This window comes from Melanotaenia boesemani, chromosome 6 (assembly GCF_017639745.1).
Source record: "Melanotaenia boesemani isolate fMelBoe1 chromosome 6, fMelBoe1.pri, whole genome shotgun sequence".
NCBI lineage: Eukaryota > Metazoa > Chordata > Actinopteri > Atheriniformes > Melanotaeniidae > Melanotaenia > Melanotaenia boesemani.
In genome coordinates, this window is record NC_055687.1 from 12,246,897 (window position 1) to 12,270,398 (window position 23,502).

Genomic DNA, 23,502 nt, shown 5'->3' on the forward strand with positions numbered 1-23,502 from the left:
TGGAGAAGTGGATAGGGAGGATAAGGGCAGGAAGAGGGGTGGACTTGGGGTTGGATTTGAGCTGACCAGAGTTAATGGGATCAGACGAGGAAAAGAAAGGGATATCTGTGCCTGTTAATGTTTAATCCCTCATCCCCAACCTCTTGTCTCCTGCCTGCAGCTCCCGGCATCTGATAATCCTTGGGCTGCCTCTCTTCATCATCAAGGTATCGCAGGGAAGGGCCTCTGTAAATATTTAATTGGCTGCAGTATGCCAGTGTTAATTATGCGGGTGTGTCTCTCCTTTGCTTTGCTCTGTAAATCAGCAGTACTTTGTCCTCTGTGCTTTATATTAATGCTCCTCTGTTGCTCCTTCTCTTATTCCTATATACTACTATTATCACTTAATGGTAGCACTCCAGCCACCTTTGCTGCTATTGCTGCCGTAACTATTAATACACCCTGTAATTCCACATTCAGCTACAGCTTTTCCTCATTCTCCGTGACTCTCCTTTTCAGGAACTTACCTCACCTCGGTTATCTATCTTCACCTCTGCCTTCCACCATGTGCCATACTGCTCATCTTCTCTTTTCAATTTCTGAACCATAGCAGCCCCAGTTGAAACGGATTATTGTTATGGGTTTCATTATAGCCTCTGCGTCTTATCCGTCTTGATGCCAAGTGCGTTTTCAGAAGTAGCTTTCCCTCTTCTATGTGTTTACTTGATTGTCAAGGGCAAAAATGAAATAGATGAACAGTACAAAGACAGCCTTTCAAGGATTTAGCTACTAAAGTTGTAGAGTTCAATAGGGCTCTACTCATCAGTGTCTGCCAGTAGAAGTGCAATAACAAAAGGCACATGTAAAAGTCAAGAGAATACAAATCACATAATGGATGTCTCATGAGTACTGAGCAGACAGGCTTGCAACATTTAACCAGACAAAAGACACAGTGTAGGAGAGACAAAAAAAAACATAGACCACAAGTGGGGGAAATCGTGTGATCATCTTGGCCAGCGACATAAAGCTTTATCCATATGACCAATGCATGTTTCAGCTTTTGCTTGGTTTATAACACTAGGATTGAGTAGTCTACAAAACAATACAGGTGAATAACAGTCTGCTGCCCAATGTTTTTCTTCATATAGTCCCTCAGGCATGTATCTAAAATTTTATTCATCCATAATGTCATATCAGGGCTTGAGGCTCAGCTCAGTCTGAGGCTTGACATTGTCTTTTGAATAGTATTCATGTTGTGCATTTGTTCTTCTGCATGTATGTTATGGAGGTGAGGGTTTCATTTGTGTGCAAAGCAGGTCATTGCAAGGACAAGAGATACTAGCAGCCAGAGCAGACGGTATCTGCAACAGACAGCAGTGAGCGGGGAAATTCAATATGCTGGTGGCCACCAACACGAGGGAGTCACTGCAGTGTTCACCAGCAACACTCTCCAGCTCCACTATATATGGTTATTTATCTTTCATACACAGCTCACCTCCTTTTTTTCTGGTAGTGTCATAGGTTTTCACTACCAATTTTTTTTGCTTTGTTTTGTTTTAGAGTAATAAAGTGGCAAATGTGTGTCTTTCCACATTTAGAGTGTAGTTTAAGCTCCCCTGTTGGCAAGCATCCTCCTTTCTGTAGTGTCAGTGGCCAAGACTCCTGAATCATCCTGGTGGGTGCAGTTCAGTCTGTGTGCCAAATCCAGGAGGAAGCAGAGAAAATGAGAATTTGAGACATTGATCAATACGGCCAAAAGAAACCCAGAAACAGAAAGTGACATTTGAAGGTGATGTTTCTGGCCATGCAGCAGCACACTGCTGGTTAATCTCTGGCTTCATTATTATTTTGTTTGATTATGTCTGTTTTGTTTGGCTGCAAAACATTTGATTTAATTGCCTTTAAGAAATGAGTAATTGTTGAGACATGCTGTCACTCAGCCATATGATGATTACATTTTCTTTTACACCCCACATTCCCACTCACTGCTGCAGATGCAAATGTAATACGTTTTTCCATAGAGGCTGTATATTCATAAATAATTATCTACAAAGGTATTTTATTGCCAGCCTTCACATCAGTATGTCCTTCTGCAATATTCTTAACTGAAAACACTATTTTACAAAGCTGTTCTACAAAGTGTATGTATTTTTATAATTGTTTCAACTTATTTTCATCAACCTCAGCTATATATACATCATCTTCAAGGCAAACTGAAAGTCAAGATGCCTGTTGGTGCTGGCTAAATGTGTTGTGGTATTCATCAGATTTTATTTTTGTATTAAATGCGCTGCACAGCTGGGTTTATGTCTATAGAAATCTGTCAGTCTGTGTGTTGAGGATGGCCTGCCTGCGCCTCCTTAACATTTTTGAAGGACTGGAAAAAAAACTGTTGTAGTTTGTGCTTCTTTAAGACAAAATACAGTTCTGAAAGAACTCAGGAGTACATTTTCTTGTACACACACTGTTTTCAGACAGACACTGCTGTGATTCATGCTGAAACTACTAAAATTGTAAAACACATCATTAAAGGGGCAAAAAGCGAAATCTTTTTCCTGCAAGGTTTGCTGTTGTGCACTGCCAAAATAGAGTGTGTCATGAGCCTAACCTCCCTCTACCTCTTCCCCAACTCCCCTCGTCTGCGAACAAATATGCAAAGTGCAAACATACTGAGCAAAACAATATTATCATTTTGTGGAACATGTCGAAGTAACTTAGAAAGTTTATTTTACTTACTGTCCAGGAGAAGAAGAGCTAGCTTTGAGTCAAATTGTAGCTCTTGCAGTGCTCTCTTTTGAAATACCAGGTCAATGTTAATTAATTTTTACAGGTAATGTCAGATCCTGGTCATCTGCAGGTGAATGTTTCATTCCTCTCTCTGCCATTTCGCTTCGAAAATATGAACTGCTGTTGCTCGCTTGCTCCAGCGTTTTATAGGGAAGGTGGACCGTGGGCTCTGAGAGGATGGAGGAGGCGAAGATTCACATGAACATACATGAACTTGTGGCCTGACCATCTGGCAAACACGAGGTTGGAGATCAACAAAGAAAGATGATGTGTGACGTCATGCTATACTCTAGTGTTAATTTTATCAGCCATTTTCAAATTTAATCTCAGTTTTAGTCCAGCGCTTAATAATTTGTATAACATTAAGTCAACCTCATCTAATTTTTTTTTTGTCAAGTTTTAGTCGACAATAAGCCGAGCATTTTAGTCTTTATTTTATTTCAAGAAAACATCATTTGTTTTTCTAGTTTTAGTCAACAAAAACTGTCAACATTTTATTCTAGCTTTAGTCAGGACAATCATTTTACCCTTTTACTTTTTTTGGCAGCAGATAATATTGAACATTGTTAGTTAGTAGAACATTGTTAAATGAAGTTTAACATGGTAAAACTACATTTAACAATCCATTTAAACTCATACTTAAACATAACTATCCTATTTTATGCAGAAATAATTGCAGGCATTTTTATATTTACATGCATTTATTTATATTAATATTGATGCCAATTCAAATCAAATGTCCTTGTGATGGTAACCTGAAGACAAACAGAACAGCATTTTATGTCACCAAATAAATAAATTCGGATGTAAACTCCTAGAGCAGTGGTTCCCAACCTTTTTTAGCTTGGAACCTATTTAAATATCACAAAACTCTGGCAACCCCAGACATTCAAAACACAATTTTGCTTTCTTTTATACCTCATTTAGGCTATTTCATGTATGAAGGTCATTTTCAATTAAGTGTGGCGTATTATTTTATTTTATCTAGATGATTTGTTTTAGTACGTTTTAGTTTTTAGTTTGCATCCATGTGTAGCTTCCCAGGTGTTTTGTGTTAACTGTAGTTTGCTTGCAGGTCCTAGATTAGCTCATACTTCTGTCTGCTTTAATTAAACTTGCAATCCAACTGAAAACATAGTTGCCCAACCAGTATAACGTATCTAAATTAGCATAAATTCAACTTCACACACAATTCTACCAACAAGTGGCTACTATCGCTGCAAGCTACAAAGCTAGTAAGTTAGCCAATGGTCAGTTTAATGTTATTGTTGGAACATTACAGCCGGTGGTTAAGTGTTACGTTTTAAACAACCACCACCAAACTTTTTGTTATCTTACCACAATGTCTTTGTGGTGAACTGTGACATGTCTCTTCAGGTTTGTTGTGTGTTTCCTGCAACCTTGCGCCCACATTCCTTCCCTTCCTTTGATCAAGCATACGTTTTTTGTTTTTTGTTTTTTGTTTTTTCTTCTTCTTCTTTTTTTTTTTCCTTCAATGTAGCGAAAATGGATCCATATATCACGTCTTGTCTTTCTCTTGGGCTCCGTGCAAAGCATGGCCATTAATGTTTTATTTTTAACTTTTTGCTGTGAATCCACCTCCTGTCTGTCCCATGTGTTTGTAAACCTGCCCACTGCAGGTTTGACAGGGGGTGTGTGTGAGTGGCCAAAGAACCGAGGAGGAAGCGGAGGAGACAGGATTTGAAAAAGTCATATGATATAATAATATAATTTTCGTCTCATCTTTGTTCGTGAACTAAAATGTCCACAGATTTTAGTCCAGTTTTTATTTAGTGAACTACATTTTCGTCTCGTCTTTATTAGTCAACGAAAATGCATTCTGATTTAGTCCCAGTTATTGTTTATTAATGGGGGTTTTATATTTATGTTAACGAAATTAACACTGCTATACTCCAGATGAAATTAAACCTCTAGTTCTTCATATAGCCATTTTTTTAATTCCCTTAATCTAGAATTGATTAATTTTTGCTTGTGGTCGCTTTAAAGCCCGGAACGAAACTGGTAAACCATCCTCTTTGATGAAGAACTGGCCGGAGGAAAATCTTGTATCAGCATAATAAGAGATTACTTGAAATTAGGTGAATTAGAATTGAAGAAAATCAACAGTAGAACTCATGGAAATATCATGAAAGTAAGAGATTCCCACACACACTGCAAAGTTAACACCAGGGATTGAGACCTAACAGCTGTGTAGCCTTAAAAAAAAAAAAAACACTTATCAGTGAGGCAGATTTTTTTTTAAAGTCTTCCATTTGCTAGAGAGCACAAAAATTGGACTCTGGAGTAATGAATAAAGGTCATTTGGTGGAGAAGTCCAGATTTACCCTGTTCCAGAGTGATGGGCTCATAAGGGTAAGAAAAGCAGTGGATGAGCTGCTGCACCCATCATGCCTAGTGTCTACTGTACATGTGTGTGTGTGTGTGTGTGTGTGTGTGTGTGTGTGTGTGTGTGTGTGTGTGTGTGTCAGGAGAGGGGCTTGTATGATCTGGGGTTGATTCAGTAGCTAAAATGCCAGTTCAGCAATGTTCCGCGGCCAAAAAAATGAGGTCAGCTGACTACCTGAATGTACTGAATGACTAGATTTTCAAACAATAGATTTTTTTCCTCACTCATGTCACGGGCATATTCCAACAGGACAATTCCAGTATTCAAAGCTTCTTTAAAAACTGAAGCCACCTCGAAATTCTAGAGATATTAGAGTGTGCAACCGGATTTTGCTCAGGCAGTTTATTATTCAAAAATAACCTGGATATTATACATTTAAAATATCAGTGCTTCCTTTCTTTACATGTATGTTTTATCAGTAATACCATACAATCCCCATATCTATTGTACAATATTTACAACACTTTAAATGCACCCACTTGGAAAAGAAGATGCCTGCTGTATCACATCAGTACTGCAGGTTGCATTAAGTTGTATTTTGTGTTGAGGGTCTTTGCTTAAAACAGGCAGGATCTTCACAATATGAACTAAGCTCTGGATGCAGCAGTGAAGCTCTAGGTATAAAAATATATTAGTGGTATCAATAGGCAGGTATGCAAGAATGTTAACACATTCTATACAGATGTAAGATCCAAGGAGTCTTAGCTTTCCTGCATGATCCAAATCTTTACAAAAACTTTAAGGCTGCAGCTCAGAAGCTGCTGTTTCCTGAAATGAAGGAGGTATAGAAAATTATAATGTAGAGTTGGTATGTGTATCCCAGCAGTCTACCCAATAAGTCAGATTATGGTATCAAAACAGAGTAGACCATCTGCCAAGCTAATAAAGATGATAATACAGCGGCTGTTCTCACAATGCTTTGCAGGGGAATCAGGGAAAAGGGGAGCATAAATCCCTGCATAGCCCTGAGGGCACCTTTGTCTGAGGACTGCGGAGGTCTCCTGGTGCTGAAATGCAGATGTTGGTCCTGTTTCACTGATACATTTAAAGACAGTGACAGTGGGAAAAACTTGTGTATATGTCTGTGTGTTCTCTGTGTACATTTTAGCCTCCAGATGATGTAATATTTGTGTTTTAATGGTAAATTTTAATGGATATTTTCTATGTTTGATGTCACAATTGATTCTTTCATCTCTTATGTGTGTTTAAACCAGCTTTTGTGTGATTTGTCCTGTAACTCAGTACTGAAGAGGAGGTGTAGGGTGAATCTGTTGACCTGGTATCACATTATGCAGCTTCTGGGAGTGCAGACTGGGTGATACGGGTTTTAGAATGCAAGGTGCCAATCGAGCTGTGAAGATGGGAATTGAGTAGGGAAATGGGAATAGCTGCCCACTGGTTTGTAACCTTCGCAATGTTGTTTGGAGGATTCAGTGTATGCATACATCATTTATTCTATCAAAACAACTGCATATGTTGTGTGTGTGTCCCTGTGTCAAATTATGTGATAGAGAATCTTTTTTTTTTCCATTTGTGTGCCTGTAATTGCATATGTAGGGTGTATTTATGACAGCATGTCACACACGTCACCAAGCCCCGAGCCCTGAAATGGAATTGAATTAACCTAAATAAAGTCTGCTGTGTAAAGTACAGACTGTTTAAAAGAGGGACCAGCTGAGAGCTTGAGCTGAGGATGGAGGCTAAGAGAGGAAGCATGAGCAAAGCAATGCAATATTATTATTCCACAGTAAGAAAAAAAAAAACAATCACAGTAAGCGGAAGCTTGTGAAAGTTTTTTAACGTTGTACACAATGGCTAATGTGCTGTGCCCTTCCCCCAGGGCTTTTAGAGATGGAGCCAGTTCTAGGATCCTTGGCCGGCCTAGATAGCACAGCAGCAGCAGCAGCAGCCATTAATGCGATTACAGCTTTTAGTGGGAGATTTTCAGGGCCAATTTTCTTTTGAAGCGTCATTAGTTTGCCCTCTTTTCTTGTTCCCTGACAGTTTGTCAGCAAACAAACATACACATTCACGCCCAGCATCTACAATGAGTAACACATGCAACGAAGAAGATGCAGAAACTTATATAAATGCACATGCAAGAATTTAACCAGTACAGAGAAGGCAAAGCAATCTTCAGTTCATTGAAACAGGCAATGAGGCATAAATACAGGCATGATATATCTTTTTCAAAGAAAGTACAAAATTCTTTTTGTAGTTTGCAGGTCTTCTGTTTTACAGTTTGAGAGCCTTGCATGATGAGCATTAGAACACAGACGACAGTCTCATTGTTTGTGATGAAATCCTGATTTCTCAAAAGCCTCCTTTAATTTAAAACCCACATTTTCATCTGTTTAGTGCATTGCCATCACCTTCGCTTTCATCTCTTAGCAACTTCTCATATAGCATGCTTAACGTGTTTCAGCTTTTGCACAGCTATTTAACAAACCTTGAGGTGGTTTTTAGCACCTTGGTGCAGCAGCTTCGTTTCATAAAGTCACCATTTATTAAACCTCAAGGCTAGAAGGCACAAAAGCCTATTGAGATATTGAGGTCATCTTGCAGGAAGAGGAAAGAAAAGACTGTCAAAGATCATGAGAGGACATGGATGTCTTGTTTCAGCAGAGTTAGATGGAGATATTCACGTCTTGCTGGGGTTGCAGCCTGGTTTGGTATGCAATATCGCTGCTACCATTGAAGGTCTTTTAATTCTTTGCTGTTAAAGCAAGTTAACAATAAATTAATACAAGTTACACTACCGCTCCAAAGTTTAATCCAATGGGAAAGTGATCCCAAACTTTTCCAGTGGTAGTGTTGTTTTTCTTTGGTTTTTTTTGTTTTGTTTTTTTCCTTACCTGAGCATGTCAGACACTCACAGATGCCAAATTTGTATTTCCTCTTTAGCTAATGGCTCTGAGGATGTGTCTGTTCTAGTGTGAGTTTGTAATACAGTATATGTTTGTGTTTTTGTATGCATGCATTTCTGTTCTGTGTGCCCATGTGTGTGTGTGTGTTGGTAGACAGTATGAGCATCCCTTCTGTTACCGTGGCTGTCCCTTCATTTCACGCTCCAGCAGCTCCGCATGAATCCTCTTCCCTTGGCTCATTATCAGGGCTGTACAATGAACACGCATACCTCCAGAAAGCCGGGTAAAGCTGAATTATTATTCAAGTATGAGGGTCAGTGCAGACATTTTGACTCCTTTGTTTAGTATATTTATTACTTTCCTTTTGGAACAGGTAAACAGGACAGCAGGACACATCACTGCCACAAATGATTTGTCGAGGCAGTGGATCTTCGAGCACCTGAGCTGAGATTGATGAGCACTGGTGGAGTGCCTTGTGTTGTTACTGGCTGCTCATTGTGCTCTTCTCTCATTTTTCTTGGCAGGGTCCAGTGTGCACGGAGCAGAATTCGGACACCTGCCGGACAACATTACAGTTTTGGAAGGCCAAAGTGTCACTTTGAGGTAACTCTTGATCCTACACCTGCACCAAATGATTACATGAAAAACATGTTTGCCCTTCCACCACCTGTCACATTGGTTTGATTGCCAATTCTCTGCTTCATAACTTCAATTAGGCATCCTACGATGTGCCATATTTTGAATTTCTGTCCATCCTGGCTAATTAAATAATGATAACTGTCAGATATGAATAGAGTCCTCTGGTCTTTATGCCATCACCTTTTCTTTTTTCTTAAGTGATATAACAGTAATGCTTGTTGTAAAAGATGTGGTCTGTTTGCTAATTGGGGTAGACCTCCTCTGTGTCCTAATGTTTCTATTTAATTGTGAGTAGTAAAGTAGAAATCACAGCTCTTCCTGGCTCTGAAGCAACCAGAAAAACAGCCAAAGTGCTTTTTCCCCTGGATGTAACCTGGCATGGAAATACACTCAGTTGTTTAAAAGAAAGAAAACAAAATCCAAAGTCAACATTACTTACATCACCAGAAATCTCCAACAACTCTTAATAAATTCCTTTTTAATTCCATCTTTTTCCTTTGAAAGAACAGTGGACTTTCTACTAATAATAATAATAATAATGGATGGGATTTATATAGCACTTTTCAAGGCACCCAAAGCACTTTACATTGTGAATCCATTATTCATCCACTCCTCACTTATACCTGGTGATGGTAAGCTACGTGTGTAGCCACAGCTTCCCTGGGGCAAGCTGACGGAAACATGGTTGCCAGTCTACGCCTACGGCTTCTCCAACCATCACCGAACATTCATACACCAGCAATGCCAACACTGGAGGCAAGTGGGGTTAAGTGTCTTACCCAAGGACACAACGACAGATGACCTGCTCTAGCGCCTGAGCCACTGTCGAACACATTATTCTAAAGCCAAGAACAAATCTGTAAGTCTCTCTCTCAAAGTTGGAAATCAAAGCACCAGGATCTATATTGTCATCAACACATGTAACTTAAAGCTGTGCTATTGATGCTTTGAAATCAAATATATAGGATTTTTTTTTTAAACCGTTTCACATCTAAAAAACCCAAACTTTGGTAGTAAAATCTATCCTCTCAATGTGACTTTTTTCCTACTTAATAATTTGGTATTATGAAAGCTGTGCAGCAGTATTACATCACAGCCATCCCTCTTATTTCTGGGTGTCATAGTGATGTGCTTCCAGTGTTGATTATAGTGTGTGTTAGATGGATTTAAAGCTTCATCAGTGGGAATATTTTATAATCAAATGTGTGTTTAAATGTAGTCAGTGCCAGTCAGCCATGTAACTGTCAAACAAAAGACTAAAAAGCTGTATAAATAAAACTCCATTTTATGTGAAACCACTTTTACCCAAGTGGCACAAATACTTTTGTTATGCTTGAGACAATGCTGTTGTCTTGGCTTTGATGCAGGCCATTAAGAAGAGGCACATTTGATGTTAATATGGAGCTCATTTCCTCTGGGCTTTCGGTCCTGTAGCAACAGCATCAGTGCAGAAGTGATTAATTTTAAAAATAGATTATTAGAACATGTTTACAGAGATAATGAATTTTTTTGTTATTTTTTTATGGGGGGATTTGTTTCTTTATTGTCTCTTTATTTAAACATACAAGCCACCAACAGACAAGCAATATGAATCAATATTATGAGCATTGTTTGGCTTGCAGGTCATGTGTCAACCTGAACATCAGCTCAGTGATTTGCAGCCTGTTTGCTGAAGACTTCTAAGCTCACTTGTTCTGTGGTTCTTGTGCACTGTAGTGTCACATTCACTGACTTGTCAAGTGATCAGTCTCAAAGATATTTATCCAGGTCAAATCAATTAAACATGAAGATTTTGGAGACATGTCATGTCACCAAGTTAAAGCTGTGTAAGGACATCTAGTGGCCAAACCTAGAAGTGAAGTCACACATTTGGCAAAGAGTTCAAGCTTGGCAGAAAAAAAAAAGAAAGAAAGTTAGTGTTTCAGCACTTTTATAATATTTTACTTTTAGTGTGTGACTGATTTTATTACCATTAACTTTAATTATGCAAAAAGACTTGTATTGCCAAATGTTCTGTAACGTGGCCCTTATTCCTCAAGCTGTGTAGCTGGAATAACGCTTTAATAAAGTTTGCTTAATTGTAATGCAACACCCAAGAGTTTACAGACAAATAAACAGAGAGACAGCAAAACATTTGAATGGAGGAAGAGACAGAGAAAGGCAGACTCAGCACATGAGTTAATGGATGGTTTGATGAGAATGATAATTAGGTGAATCGTGTGCTATAACCTTTGCAGTCACAGCATTTCCTACTAAATGAATAGAGAGCCCTCGCATATTCTTATCTGAACAGCAATATAGGATTATTTTTTGGAAGAATTGAGGTCTGTTCCTTCATTTAACCTAAAGAGTCTTCAGCAACACCTTATATTATACAAAACTATAACAAAGCTGTTAAAAACATTTATTTCTCTGTTATGGCCAATTGTTATAATAAACCAAGGATAAACCAAGTAATTCAAAAATCATTTGATTGTCAAAAAGCATACTGTCAGTGGTGGCATATTCAAAATTTTAAATAAATCTGTGATGAGTTTCACAGGATACAAAAGCCAGCTATGAAACTTTCAGGTCATTCTTCTGCTCCATTGGCCTTGAGCGCTGATGATAGCTTCCACAGTTTGCTATGTCAATACATTTTTCACTCCACTGGTTAAATGCTCCTCATGCTTACAGGATGCAACAGACTGTAAAAGGCCATATACAACAAAGATCAGTAACTTTAATAATAACAATAAAAATTGTAGTATGTGTCCATACTGGTGAATAAAGCCTTTCTGTAAGTGTGAAGTCAAGACTGCACCAGGCATAAATGGATTTGGACGATCTGTAATGGCTGTAACATGTGTTGCCAGAGAAAGAAAAGGAAAACCAGAATGGTGCAGTTCCAGGAAATTTTACAAAATACAAAGACAAATATACGGTTTGGTGCCGTTTTAACATATCTACATTATATCTAGAATGAATCTGAATGCATCAATATTAGATTGATGTTATCCTGAAAATCATTAAAGGGGACATCAGTAAATTATAAATTGAGGCCCTGGACCGCAAGCGGCGTATCATTGATTCTTTGATGGGGTTTTTTGTGTTTAATTTTGGCCCAATATCATGTAAAGTAACATTTAAAGTGGCAGCCTCTTGGCAAGATTGGTTGATTTAAAAAAAATAGCCAATTAAAGATTGATGAAGTACATATTTATGTATTTCAACTGTTAAAGATGATAAGAGAACAGTGTGAAGCACAGCCTTGAAGGAGAAGAGGTATTTCTAGCTGTATCATATTTCATTTGCCACAATATCAGTGTTGTTATAATTGTGATGTGGACTCCCACAGACATTTAACTTTAAATAATATATACAACTTTTTTGTTGTCATCATCAAAGCTATTGCTATTAGAGAGGTTTTTTATGACATTATTTACTTTGTTCTCCAAATATACGTTTTCTCGAATTATTTCCTTCCGAAACGCATCAGGCTTGTTTAGATGTTATTTACAAACTTATGATTCAGACTTTTGTGGTGACTTAAGAGATTTTCTTCTACTGACTCTATAAAGGTCACATTTTTTGTGCAGGTGTGGCTGTACAGTAGAGCCGTGCATCTCCACTGCAGAGTGCATTAAACCTTCCCAAAGGTCTTTTGCAGTCAAACAGTGGTTGATTGGCAGTTTTAGCATTCCCGCAAGCCATTTACTGTGTTCCTGTCTTGCAGACCTCAGTTTGACCTCCACTATTCCTGTGAATGGCCATTTCTTAATTACATTTTAAACTACAGAGACAGATACCTAAAAACTCCTCTGCAGCCTTCCCCTGTGTTATGGTCATCATTCGTTTTAGTTTTTCAATGATTCAGTGACCACTGACTGCTGGAACATGACTTTTATGATGATTGCAAACAGACCACATCTTTTACAAGTAACCTGGAAATATGAGCTGTCTAGAAATAACATTAGGGAAATGTTTTTATGCTGTTTTTTTTTACAGTCAAAACCATTAAAAACATAAAATATTGCTTAAAATCTGTGTGCCTTTTTCAGCTAAGATCATTTCCGATGCACAGAAACACAGATTGACCGTTTTTTTTCACCCACATGCCTCTGTATATAACGCGCTGTTTGTTAATGACTTGGGAAAAACATCTATCGAGTTATAAAGTAAAACAGACCTCCCCCCTGTTAATCACCTCCTGTTTTCTTGCAGATGTCGGATCGACGAGGAGGTGACCCACAAAGCCTGGCTGAACCGCTCCAATATCCTTTTCACAGGGACAGATAAATGGTCGCTGGACAAGCGTGTGACGCTGGTCAACAGCAACAACAGTGATTTCTCCATTCACATCGACAAAGTGCAAGTAACAGACGAGGGACCCTACACCTGCACCTTCCAGGCCAATAACAAGCCTCGCATCGCTAATGTCTACCTCATCGTCCAAGGTCAGTAGCCAAGTTGTAACAGACTGGACTCTGTTATAAGTCGCTGTTTACGTTATAAACATTAGTCTTCAACTGTTACTCTTATGCATCCATAGCCTGCAGAATTGAGTGTGAATGCAACTAGTATTTAAGGCTGGTATTTACTCATTTCAAAATAACATGACTTGTATATGGAAAGCTAAGTTGGTCTCTTTGAGTGTAGCTAAAGTAGGGTGATCTTACTCCAGATGACAGGTAAATATTACTTGGTCTGTGAGGTGAAAGTTAGGCAGATCAGATGGATGTGGATATAGGTTGAGTAGATGTGGTACACAGGAGGCTGTCCAGCTGCCTGACTAGATAAATGTCAGTCCAGGGCCATGACTGTGGCTTAGTCATCAAGTCAGCAGCTAAGTGAGTGAAAGTCTAGCTGATCCTGAGCGACATGATGTATTTATGCAGGACTGCCCAGTGGCCAGATCTCAGACATACTTTCTGCACGTGTCAATTTTTTTAGCATTTATTGGACTGTGCTTATGAGTTAAAAATCACTAAGCAAGAAAATAGCAACCTTTTAATCAAATCTTAGAATGAAAACACAATATAAATCCATCTTACAGGTGGCATACAATGTCTATCACTTCGCTTGCTAAGATTTCGCAACACTTTTATCTCCAGGGTCAAAACGCTTGCCAAAGATCCCCAAGTATATACCCAGTTTCAAAATGCCTACAATTGCATCCCAAGCTTGAACTCACATAACTAATTACACCCTCAAGTCAGTGTATCAAGTGGGAGCAGCACTCCCATCTGTGCATTATTGTTGCAAACACTGAACTTCAGCATGTTAGAGTATCATTGGTAGATGTTTCACAAAAGCCAACTTAATGGCAAGCTCATTAAAAACAGTGATACATTATTTGAATTCAAGAGCCATCATGCTTTTAAACTAACTACAAGCATGCCGCACTAGCACTCTGATTAGGATACAAAGTTGTTTTCAAGTTTTATCATATGCCTTAAAAAGTAGAAGTAAAAAAATCATCCAACTATCTTGACAAATTTCCCTTCTTTAGAGATTAAATTGGATTAGATGTCAGAAGGAGGGCATTTTAATGCTCATTTGCAGCAATTTAGGATTTGGTGAATTCTAAGTAGACGGTCAAGTGTATTGTTGCACAGTTCAGTAAGCACTCAGGCACAGATCATTAATCAGCTGATTGCCTGCCTGTCTAAAATGCAGAGACCTTAACGCCTTAATAAACTGTGAGGCCATGCCTTATCAATAATTTATGAAATGGAAAGGTAATTTTGAGGTCAAATTTTAATGGTGGGATCTTGTTTTTCAGTGCCGGCAAGAATCGTCAATATCTCGAAAAATGTGTCGGTAAACGAGGGAGAGAATGTAAACCTTTATTGTCTGGCAGTCGGTCGACCTGAACCTACTGTCACCTGGAAGGACCAGAAATGTAAGCTACCTCTTCTTGTTTGCGTGTCTTTACTTCCAGAGATCTCTTGTTCACATGTTCACCTTTATCTCCCTGTGTGTACATTCATCCCTAACCCTGATTCGCTTACTAAAGGCTGCTTTTTTTTCCTCCGCCCTGCAGTCTTATCAGCACCCGGCTCACGTCAGTGTCTTTATCCCTCGCCCTGTTTCATCCTTTTTAAACCCAGCTGTTTAGTCTGCACCCATCTTAAATTCATTCTCCCGCATTTCCCCACATCCCGGTGTTTTGTCCCAAATAACCACACATTATACATAATTATCCCCACCGCGCCACCAGTAATCGTCAGCATCTGTCTTCATCCACCCTGTCAACCAGCATCACAGTGCCAACAGCCACTTTAGTCATTAAATCAGATGCTTTTTTTTTTTTTTTTTTTTTTTTTCAGCAAGTTAGAAGGTGGTTCAGGGTGGTCAGGACACATGGTTTGATAGATGAAGTCACATCCGTTTGATCTCGTTATTACACAATTTATTCCATATACATTCACATCTATGTCATCAATGCTGTAAATCAGGGAAATAATCATTACATGGCCTCCAGAGATTATAAAGTTGAAGGCTTTTAATGGCTGTAGTTGTCATTTATTTGGCATGTTAAAGCAACTGTGTACTGAATATTCCTCTTTCATAATCTTAAATGTTTTCTCTCAAAGACTTTATTGATTTATGAGGAGTTCAAGCAGTTATGCTGCCAGATTCTTATTCTTCTATTTTGCTTTTATTGGATACACAATTTTTTAAAAAATATTTTTAAATCAATGCTTCTTTATTTTTACATCTTATCAAAGTCCTGTGGATAAGTTGGTTTGAAACTAAGTCATAAAAAATAATACATAATGACATCTATATATAACATTATTAGAATATTATTAGAATATTTACTAAGTTGATCTAAATTTGGACAGAACATTTGATTCCATTTTGATTTTACATGTCAACCAGTAATCATAAAAACTTGTAATAATTCATAAACACAGTAACATTGAACTGAAATTTTAAATACTCATTCCAAAATGTTTATTTAACTTTCACAAATCCGTCTTTTCATAAAATTTAGTCGTGATTGATTTGAGTCAACATGTGAGCAATTTTTTTACACAACAAATCTGAGCGTCTACCCCTTTTACTAAACATAATGACATTATTGATTTATATGTCTTAGAGAGCTGGATTTTTCCTTAGCACATCTACTAAACTGGGACAAAGTTTTCATCAACCTCAGGTCAATTTTTAAATCCATTACTTTGTTTTTAAATGTTTCAAAACTATTTTGAATCTTGACTGACATTGGTTGTGTAACTGCAACATTTTAGCACATTTTCTTTGATCAAACTTAAACGGCACATTTTAGGCCTTTTCTTGACAAGTTGGCACAATTTCCTGAGGTCATAATGAAATATCTGTGTCACGCTTTGGTCAAAACGTCATAGAAGGTCAATCCTACAACTTCCTTATGAACATCCACCTCTTTTCAGAGCAGCCAGCTTTAAGGCATGGAGTGGCCCGCACTACACCCCTCCACTTCTTTCTCCCACTTATTCTGCCTCTTAAATAGCTCGGAGCTCACACAACATCAAAACTGATTTCTTGACTGGATTTTTCATTCTTAAATCTTTCCTTTTCCCTCAACTGCAACTAAACACTGCAGTTGTTACCAGTCGTTCTATTACTTACAGTCTCATCACGAGGCATGCATTAAACTGTCCCAGGTTGTTAAAGCAGCACTGCAGAGAGAACGTAAAGGCCAGCTTACCTGCAAACCCCAGTCAAAAATCCCTTCCAAATTCCTTCATTGCATTCCAGCCTAATCAAATAAATTCCTTTGTGTTCAGTTTGCATCTAGGGGCTGAAGTTAAGGCTGCACTACTGAACTTAGGCAGATTTTTCGCACTTTGATGTACCCAAACAAAAGCTAGGGGGGCTGTAAAAGTCAGTCCGATGTTGACTAGTGATCTGTTACTTTTTTTCCTTATTTTCCTTGCTTCCTCTAAAAATGTCCTCATGGGTTTCTTTGCTGAATAAGCCATGGTGTGAGTTCAAAGCAGCCAGTGTGTTGATATCCAGTTGCTGGCATGTGACACTGTGCCATAAAACAAAACCTAGCTGTGGCATGATGCTCTGGGCTGGAACATAAAGTTCCAGGATTCTGCAGGGCACCAAAATATTCAAAATGAATGTTAGTGTGCCACCAAAACGAGTCAGAAGCAGAGTTTTAAGGTTTGAAATTTATTTAGAGTTGCTTTAAGCACAGTTTCTATGACCAAGTTTATTTTTGCAGTGGCAGGTTCTGGTATAATGCTGCATTCAGTTGACAAGTACAAAATTAGAATTTCCAAATGTCAACAAATAAAAATAAATAAATAAATAATGGAAAAAAATTTAAATTCAAAGAAGAAGTTTGATTTCCCAGTCTACATGAAAAATGTTAGAAACATTATCAGTGCATTTTCTTTTTGAAGCAAACTGAACTTCTGATGACAATTTTTTGTTAGTAGCTAAACAAAAAACAACAGCAAGAAAGGTTTCACATCCTACTTCAAAAGGTACAGCAAATAAAGCATAACTTTTTCCACTCTGAGCTGGGAGTGTGACATAGACAATCAGTAGCAAATTTATTATTATTATCATTATTATTATTATTGTTATTATTATTATTATTATGTCCACTCTGGTGCCAGCAATATAGTCATTTGTGGTGTGTTTTTTTTTTTTTTTTTCAGATGCTAGAACATGTCAGCAGACGTGCAGCTAAAATGCTTACATTCTGTTTGGACCCTTTAGCTTTACTTTCATCACGTTGCTGTTTCTGCTTTTTCTTTCTTGGGTGGGATAAACTTTAAGCTTCAAGTGACCAGCGTGTGAACCATCAACACTGAACTTCATTGTGTCTAATTTCAGCCTCTGTGTGCCAGAAGGTTATATAATATCTTTAGAGAAGGTACTGAATCTGACAGATTATTTTAACAGGGAGCTTGAACAGAATAAGGGATGTTATTTTAGATATTTCAGCTTTTTTAAAAGTTAGTATTGCTAAAGTTAAAGTTAAAATGTTTTTTTTTTTTTATCCAGTACACTGACTGACTTGTAGCTTGAGTACAACAGTAGCAAAACAGCTGAACAGCAGTAGAAAAACCAGCAATAAAAAATAGGTCAGAGTGTACAAGTACTAAATATGCTGTAATTATACTTTTATGCCAGTAAATGTACAGATATGCTGTATAGTTGCATTAACAAATGGCTTTGGGCTTACTAAGGGGTCTTTTTCCCCTCCTCTTCAGTGTTTGTCCCAGGGTTTGCCTGCACGTGATGTCCTTCTCTACCCAGTCAATGTTTGTGAACCTACACAGTACAGTACAGTACAGTACAGTACAGTACAGTACAGTACAGTTCCTCAGGCAGGGACAAGCCCAGTAGAAATCACACACACCCACATGGAGGAGAAAAGGAAAACATGCATGAATGCACACCTGCAACAAACACACACATAGACACAACTTTACATCACAAACTCAGTTGCAGTGCAGTTGTCCTCAAATGAAAGCCTACAGCATTTCTCCTCTGTCAGCAGTAATCCTCCCTCTCTAACCACCCCCACCAACTCACACAGCTTTCCACCCTCCCCTTTCCCCCTCATAACCCCTCAGCTCTCAGAAAATGAGATAGGGCCCACATTGCTATTCTGTGGGAGTCTCTGCAACCAAGCCATCAGTTGCAGGAGACCAGGGGCAGTGGAGATAGAGGAGGGGCTGTTGAGCCCAAAGAAACAGCAAGAAGCTGCCGGCCATCTGTCCCCGTTACTTGGAGACTGCAGAGAAAAAAACAAAGGGAGGGGCAGTGATGGAGTGAGTCTAAGCGCTGGTGTGTGCTGGTTTTGGAGGTTGTGGATTAGGAGGAGGCACTGCAGCTCAGAGGTCAGAGGGACCTGCTAAAAGTCTGCAAACCCTTTGCAATTTCTCCAGTTACATGAGATTTTACTTGCATGCAGTAGCAACACTGTGCTGCACTGTTATTTGCAGGCACCACTGCCTGCTTCTTCATCTCCACCAAAGCATAGATACAATCTGACTGTCCCATTCACTCTCCTTGGCATCCATCAGTTGACCCACAGAGGGACAAAACATGCCACTCGTCAGACTTTTCAGGAATAGATGGCTGTGGTGATGGGGAAGGGGTGGCAAGTTGTTTTAATACAAACAAAATCAATGCTGTAATGACAAGTATATTACAATACATAATTACATTTTGCATAAGTACTCCATATATTTGATAGGTTGTTTACAACATAGGGCTTTGTGATATTTCTAGTAAGTAATGTCTGGGTGGAAAAGCTTGAGTCAGCAACCAAGCTGCTGTAATTGAAATGTATTTTTCTAGGTTTTAATTTAGAGCAGAGGTTTGAAACAGGAAAGCAGCAAGCAAAGGCAAAATAATAATAATAATAATAATAATAATAATAATAATAATAATAATAATAATAATAAAAACTGGAGGCAGATTAGGTAAGCTTCTTTAAAATTATATGCAAGTTGAGGAAAAAATTGCCTAAGGCATAAGGTTAAAGATGTTTTATGCCAATATATTACAATTAAATAGTGAGAAAAGGCAGAGCTGCATCATATTGGTCAATACCAAGATAATTAAGTTTTAAGATTATTTCAGTAAAGTCTTAGCTTGTAGCTTGTTCAACATCATTGTTACCAAAATTGAAATAAAGAAAGATTCCTGACTCTTCAACAGCCCTCCACTAACTAGCAGCTTTGTACTGCAAAATGAAACTAAATTATGCCTAAAAAGCAAGGGAACATTTTAAATAAGGGATTTTTGAGTAACTGAGTTGGTTATTTAATTAACAATCAGTAACAATGGATATGAAGTTGAGGTGTGGAAGAGACAAACTTTTAGAGAACTGTAAAATTACTAGAACAACTAAGGGTTTTCTGGAAGATTATATAGTGATTTCAAACTCTGGCAATCAGTTTGAAAGCTAACATAAAAACATGCTTCCAACTTACAGTATGTAAAACAAATAATGCAGACAGATGATGTTAATATTTAGTGCATTACCCCTAATGCTTATTTTAACAAAGAGAAAAGAAAAAAAAGATGCAGAATTTCATACATAGAAAGCTTCTCCTACAGTTTATCATGTGAGTGGATCAGTTTAGTCATGGTCTTGATTCTCAAAAATCAACAAAAATCTGTTGGTAGACCTCCATAGACATGGATGCGAGAAGAGCCTAGAAGCTCAGTGAACTCAAAGCCTTATCCAGGAAAATGGAATCTCTCAAGCATTAACTGGCAGACTGCTTTCTGCAAAAAAAGACTTAGAAGCTGTGAGGCTCGTCAAAGGGGTCTTACTGTAGGACTTACCATGCAGGTGCCCAAACCGTTTGCTTTTTTAAACCTGTAAATATCATCTGTAACTTAGCTGTTTACAGTAACAAAAAACATTGCTTTGTACTACAGTTATATTGGCAGAACAGATGCACCACACTACCAGAATTCATTATTGGACCTTCACACATTTAAATAATGTCCCCTTTGAAGTGATTGAGTGTGAGTAGCTGAAAGGGCCCAAAGCATGAGATGGATATGGGCAACAGATCACAACATCATGTCACTTAAGTTTGACTATATGAACATATTTAGCGTTGTTGTAGGCTTTTGGACAAAATAGTGTTGTTGGTGAACAATCCTGCATTTTACATCATAGCAACTGAAAGTTTGTAGGGCTCACTTAGCCCTCACTGAAGCAGGAATGTGCATTCAAAGTCCCAAAGTGCAGAGATTGGGATTTGCCTTATATATCATTAGTACAGTTTCAGTGACAGGTGGTGGTGGAAATGGGCTTCTGTTCAGATGGCTGAGGAAACATGGTCATTTGAAAACATGTTATGTCATGGACATGCCATGTTTTCAAATGACCATATGGGTAATGTAGTGAAACACATATCACTGCGCTCATGGACTCTTGGACACAAGGAAAAGCCGTGCACATTTCAGCAACACAATGCTAAACCACTACTGCATTTATTATAAAAGCAGGTTTTCATATTTGCAGAGTTCTGAGGTACGAATGCCCGTTTTTGATTGGTGAAAGGCCTGGGGCCTGTTCCAGAAACAAGGTTCAACTAACTCTGAGTCTAAAAAGAAGCGCTGGGTTAATTTAATCTTCTGGAGCTTTCAGTTCCAGAACAGCTGCTTCGAGTTGGTTCAATCAACTCTGAGAATCTTTACCCAGAGTTGGGAACCACAAAAAAAAAGTCATCATCGATGCGGCCCAAATAGCTGGATTCATCATGACAGCAACTGACAAAAGCTAGTTATTTTCTCGATTGGAGTGAGAGGTTCTTATTAAATCATATCAACAATATGAAGAGGTATTTCGCAAAGAAGGAAACACGACTGCTGCTGCTGCTGCTAAGGAGAGAAAAGCATGATGGAAGAAAACTGCTGCCTGAGTCATATACGGTATATGTATCTACGGCTAGAGAATCCGAGAGACTGCAAAACAGTACTGTTTGATGGGATGTTAATCAGGAAATACTAACACATCTGTTCTGAGTTTGGAAAAGTCCTTCCTGTGTATTAATTCAGCTTGTAAATCTCTGGAATCACATTGGTACGAACAACCCATGTTTGACAGCTGCTTCAGGTGGGAGGAGATGGGTGAAAACTCAGAGTTTCTTTATGGTAAACCTGCCAGCAAGTAGGTTCACTTTACGGAGTCAGTTACCATGGTAACAGAGTAAGACTTACATTGTTTTCTGGAATGGAAAATTTTCCCTCAACTCAGGAATATTATATTCTACATATTTCAACATAACCTGGAACAGCCCCCAGACCTTTCAACAGTGCTTCTTAAAACACTTTATAAAACAAAGAAGACCCAGGACTCCCTGCCCCAACCTTTTTTTAGACATGCTACTACTGTCAAACTCTGCCATGAGCATTTCGTGTCCCTCACTTACAACATTTGGTATGTTATCTGTAATTTAAATAAAATATTGTTTCATGAAATTAGCAAATTATTGCATTCTGTTTTTACATGCATGTTTTCCAACCTATACTGACTTTGTAAAAGAGCTAAGCATATTGGTGTGCAGTAAATATTGCTGTAGTAAATACAATGTTTTTTGGCAACTGGTTTCTCCACTGGATTACTTCATGCTAATATTTGCATCATCCAGCTTGTGAATGGTATGTTGGATTAACTCAAAATAAGCCACAGTGGCTGTGCTTAGATAATAAAACATGTCGCCCAGCGTTCTTTTGGACTATAATGAATCTCAATGGGAGCTGAACCAGCTTTACTATGCTCTGACTGCACAGACAATACTTGTTGGTGGAATCAATTCATTACTGGATTTGATCTTTTCATGTTTTTGTTTTTGTTTTTTTGTTTTTTTTGTTTTTTTTAAGATGAACAAATATTTAATTTTTCAATTACTGTATTACACACCTTTAAAACAAAGAATTTACAAATATAAGCAGTGATAGACGTAAAAAGAACAAAAAGTAGCATGGAGAAAAACAATCTTTCCTGGCCCCTAGAATATAATACTTATCATAGAATATTTATGAAGGGATTAAAAAATAGTGCAGGTTCTATTAGAAAGGATATAAATGGAGGAAAGAACACAAGATAAATTCTTAAATTAAATATTTTGTACGTTGTTTCTGCTTCTGGATTTCCTGCATCTTTAACCCCAAATAGCATGTATTTCTGCTGTTAATTTTTCCCAGAAGAATTAAGCCGTTCTCCATCCTTCTCACTGACACCAGACCTCGCTGTTGTGACTTTAGTTTTTCTAATGGAAATGGACAAGAGGAGACCAGAAAAGTGCCCTGATGATCCACTGAGACTCACAATGCTGCTGAGGGGGAAAAAAAGCACAGTTTCAATGTAGGAAGAGTCTGTACTCTTCATCCTTTTTCATCACTTTTCATTCACACTGCCCCTCTCCTCTGAGGTGCAATCCAACTATCTCTGGTGGTCAGGAGTCAGGTTCCTTCAAAAGCCGTAAGTGGTTGATGGAACTATATTTTACTGACCATTGTGGGAGTGCCGGAGGCCAGCTATGCTCAGATATGATCTCCAACCAAAGTAAAGAGAGGTGTGCAATGCAGGTCTGCAGATCTGAGAGGATGGAGAGTAAGAGGGCTCTCATTTTACACCATACATTCTGTAGAAGGTGTCAATGAAAAGTCAGTGAAAGAATGAATCATATCAAATACCAGCTTGACATCTCTCAGTGTATTTCTATTTCCTATATCTTATATCTACTTCAGTCTCTTGCTTTGTATCTCTGGTAAATTACCTTTCTGTGTGTCTGAAATGCACAAACTAGTGCTCAACTGTTGTCATGTTACATTTCATCTGTCCTCTTTATTTCTTGGAAATCATCTATTGGATCCTTGTGTGCGATTTCTCCAGTGTTTGTTGTCTGATTCTATCTTTTTTTCCCCTTTGTGTCACCACACCTCCCTTCCTCTGGCAGAGTTGGGTGCTCTGCCTGTTTGACAGAGATGTCACAAGAGAGCTATATTTATAAGACTAATGGAATGAGTGAATAACATTGCACCCACCTTACCACGTCGCCCAGCTCCCGCCTGCACTCTCTCAGGTGCCACCAGCAGCCATCACCGCGGTTGTCGTTTTTTGCTCAGCCTACTCTGCAGCAGCTGCAAGTAATCGTCTCCAGCTCAGTAGCTGCACTAATAATCCTCCAGTATAATCTTCAATTAGAAGCGCAGTGCTAATCTCTGACAGGAATAATTGTGCCGTTTAGTGTCTTTTTGTGTGTGTGTATGTGTGTCTTTATTTTGGTGTTGCTCTTAAACTTGCTCAAGAGGCTGTTTGTGAGCTGAGCTAAAGGTTTACTGATTGACAGTGGT

General features: G+C 38.4%; 1 protein-coding gene across 2 annotated transcripts in view; it reads left to right on the top strand.

Annotated features, from left to right (window-relative positions):
• Nucleotides 1–23,502, top strand: part of iglon5 (IgLON family member 5) — a 137,281-nt gene that overhangs the window by 94,172 nt on the left and 19,607 nt on the right. The window contains exons 1-4 of one of the 2 annotated variants that reach the window (XM_041988008.1): nucleotides 8,281–8,323; nucleotides 8,565–8,643; nucleotides 12,883–13,115; nucleotides 14,444–14,563. In XM_041988008.1, the coding sequence (XP_041843942.1) occupies nucleotides 8,296–8,323; nucleotides 8,565–8,643; nucleotides 12,883–13,115; nucleotides 14,444–14,563 (460 nt within the window). In that variant the 5' untranslated portion in view covers nucleotides 8,281–8,295. Of the gene's footprint in view, nucleotides 1–8,280; nucleotides 8,324–8,564; nucleotides 8,644–12,882; nucleotides 13,116–14,443; nucleotides 14,564–23,502 lie in introns of those variants that run through there. The other variant, XM_041988009.1, reaches the window with a different exon arrangement.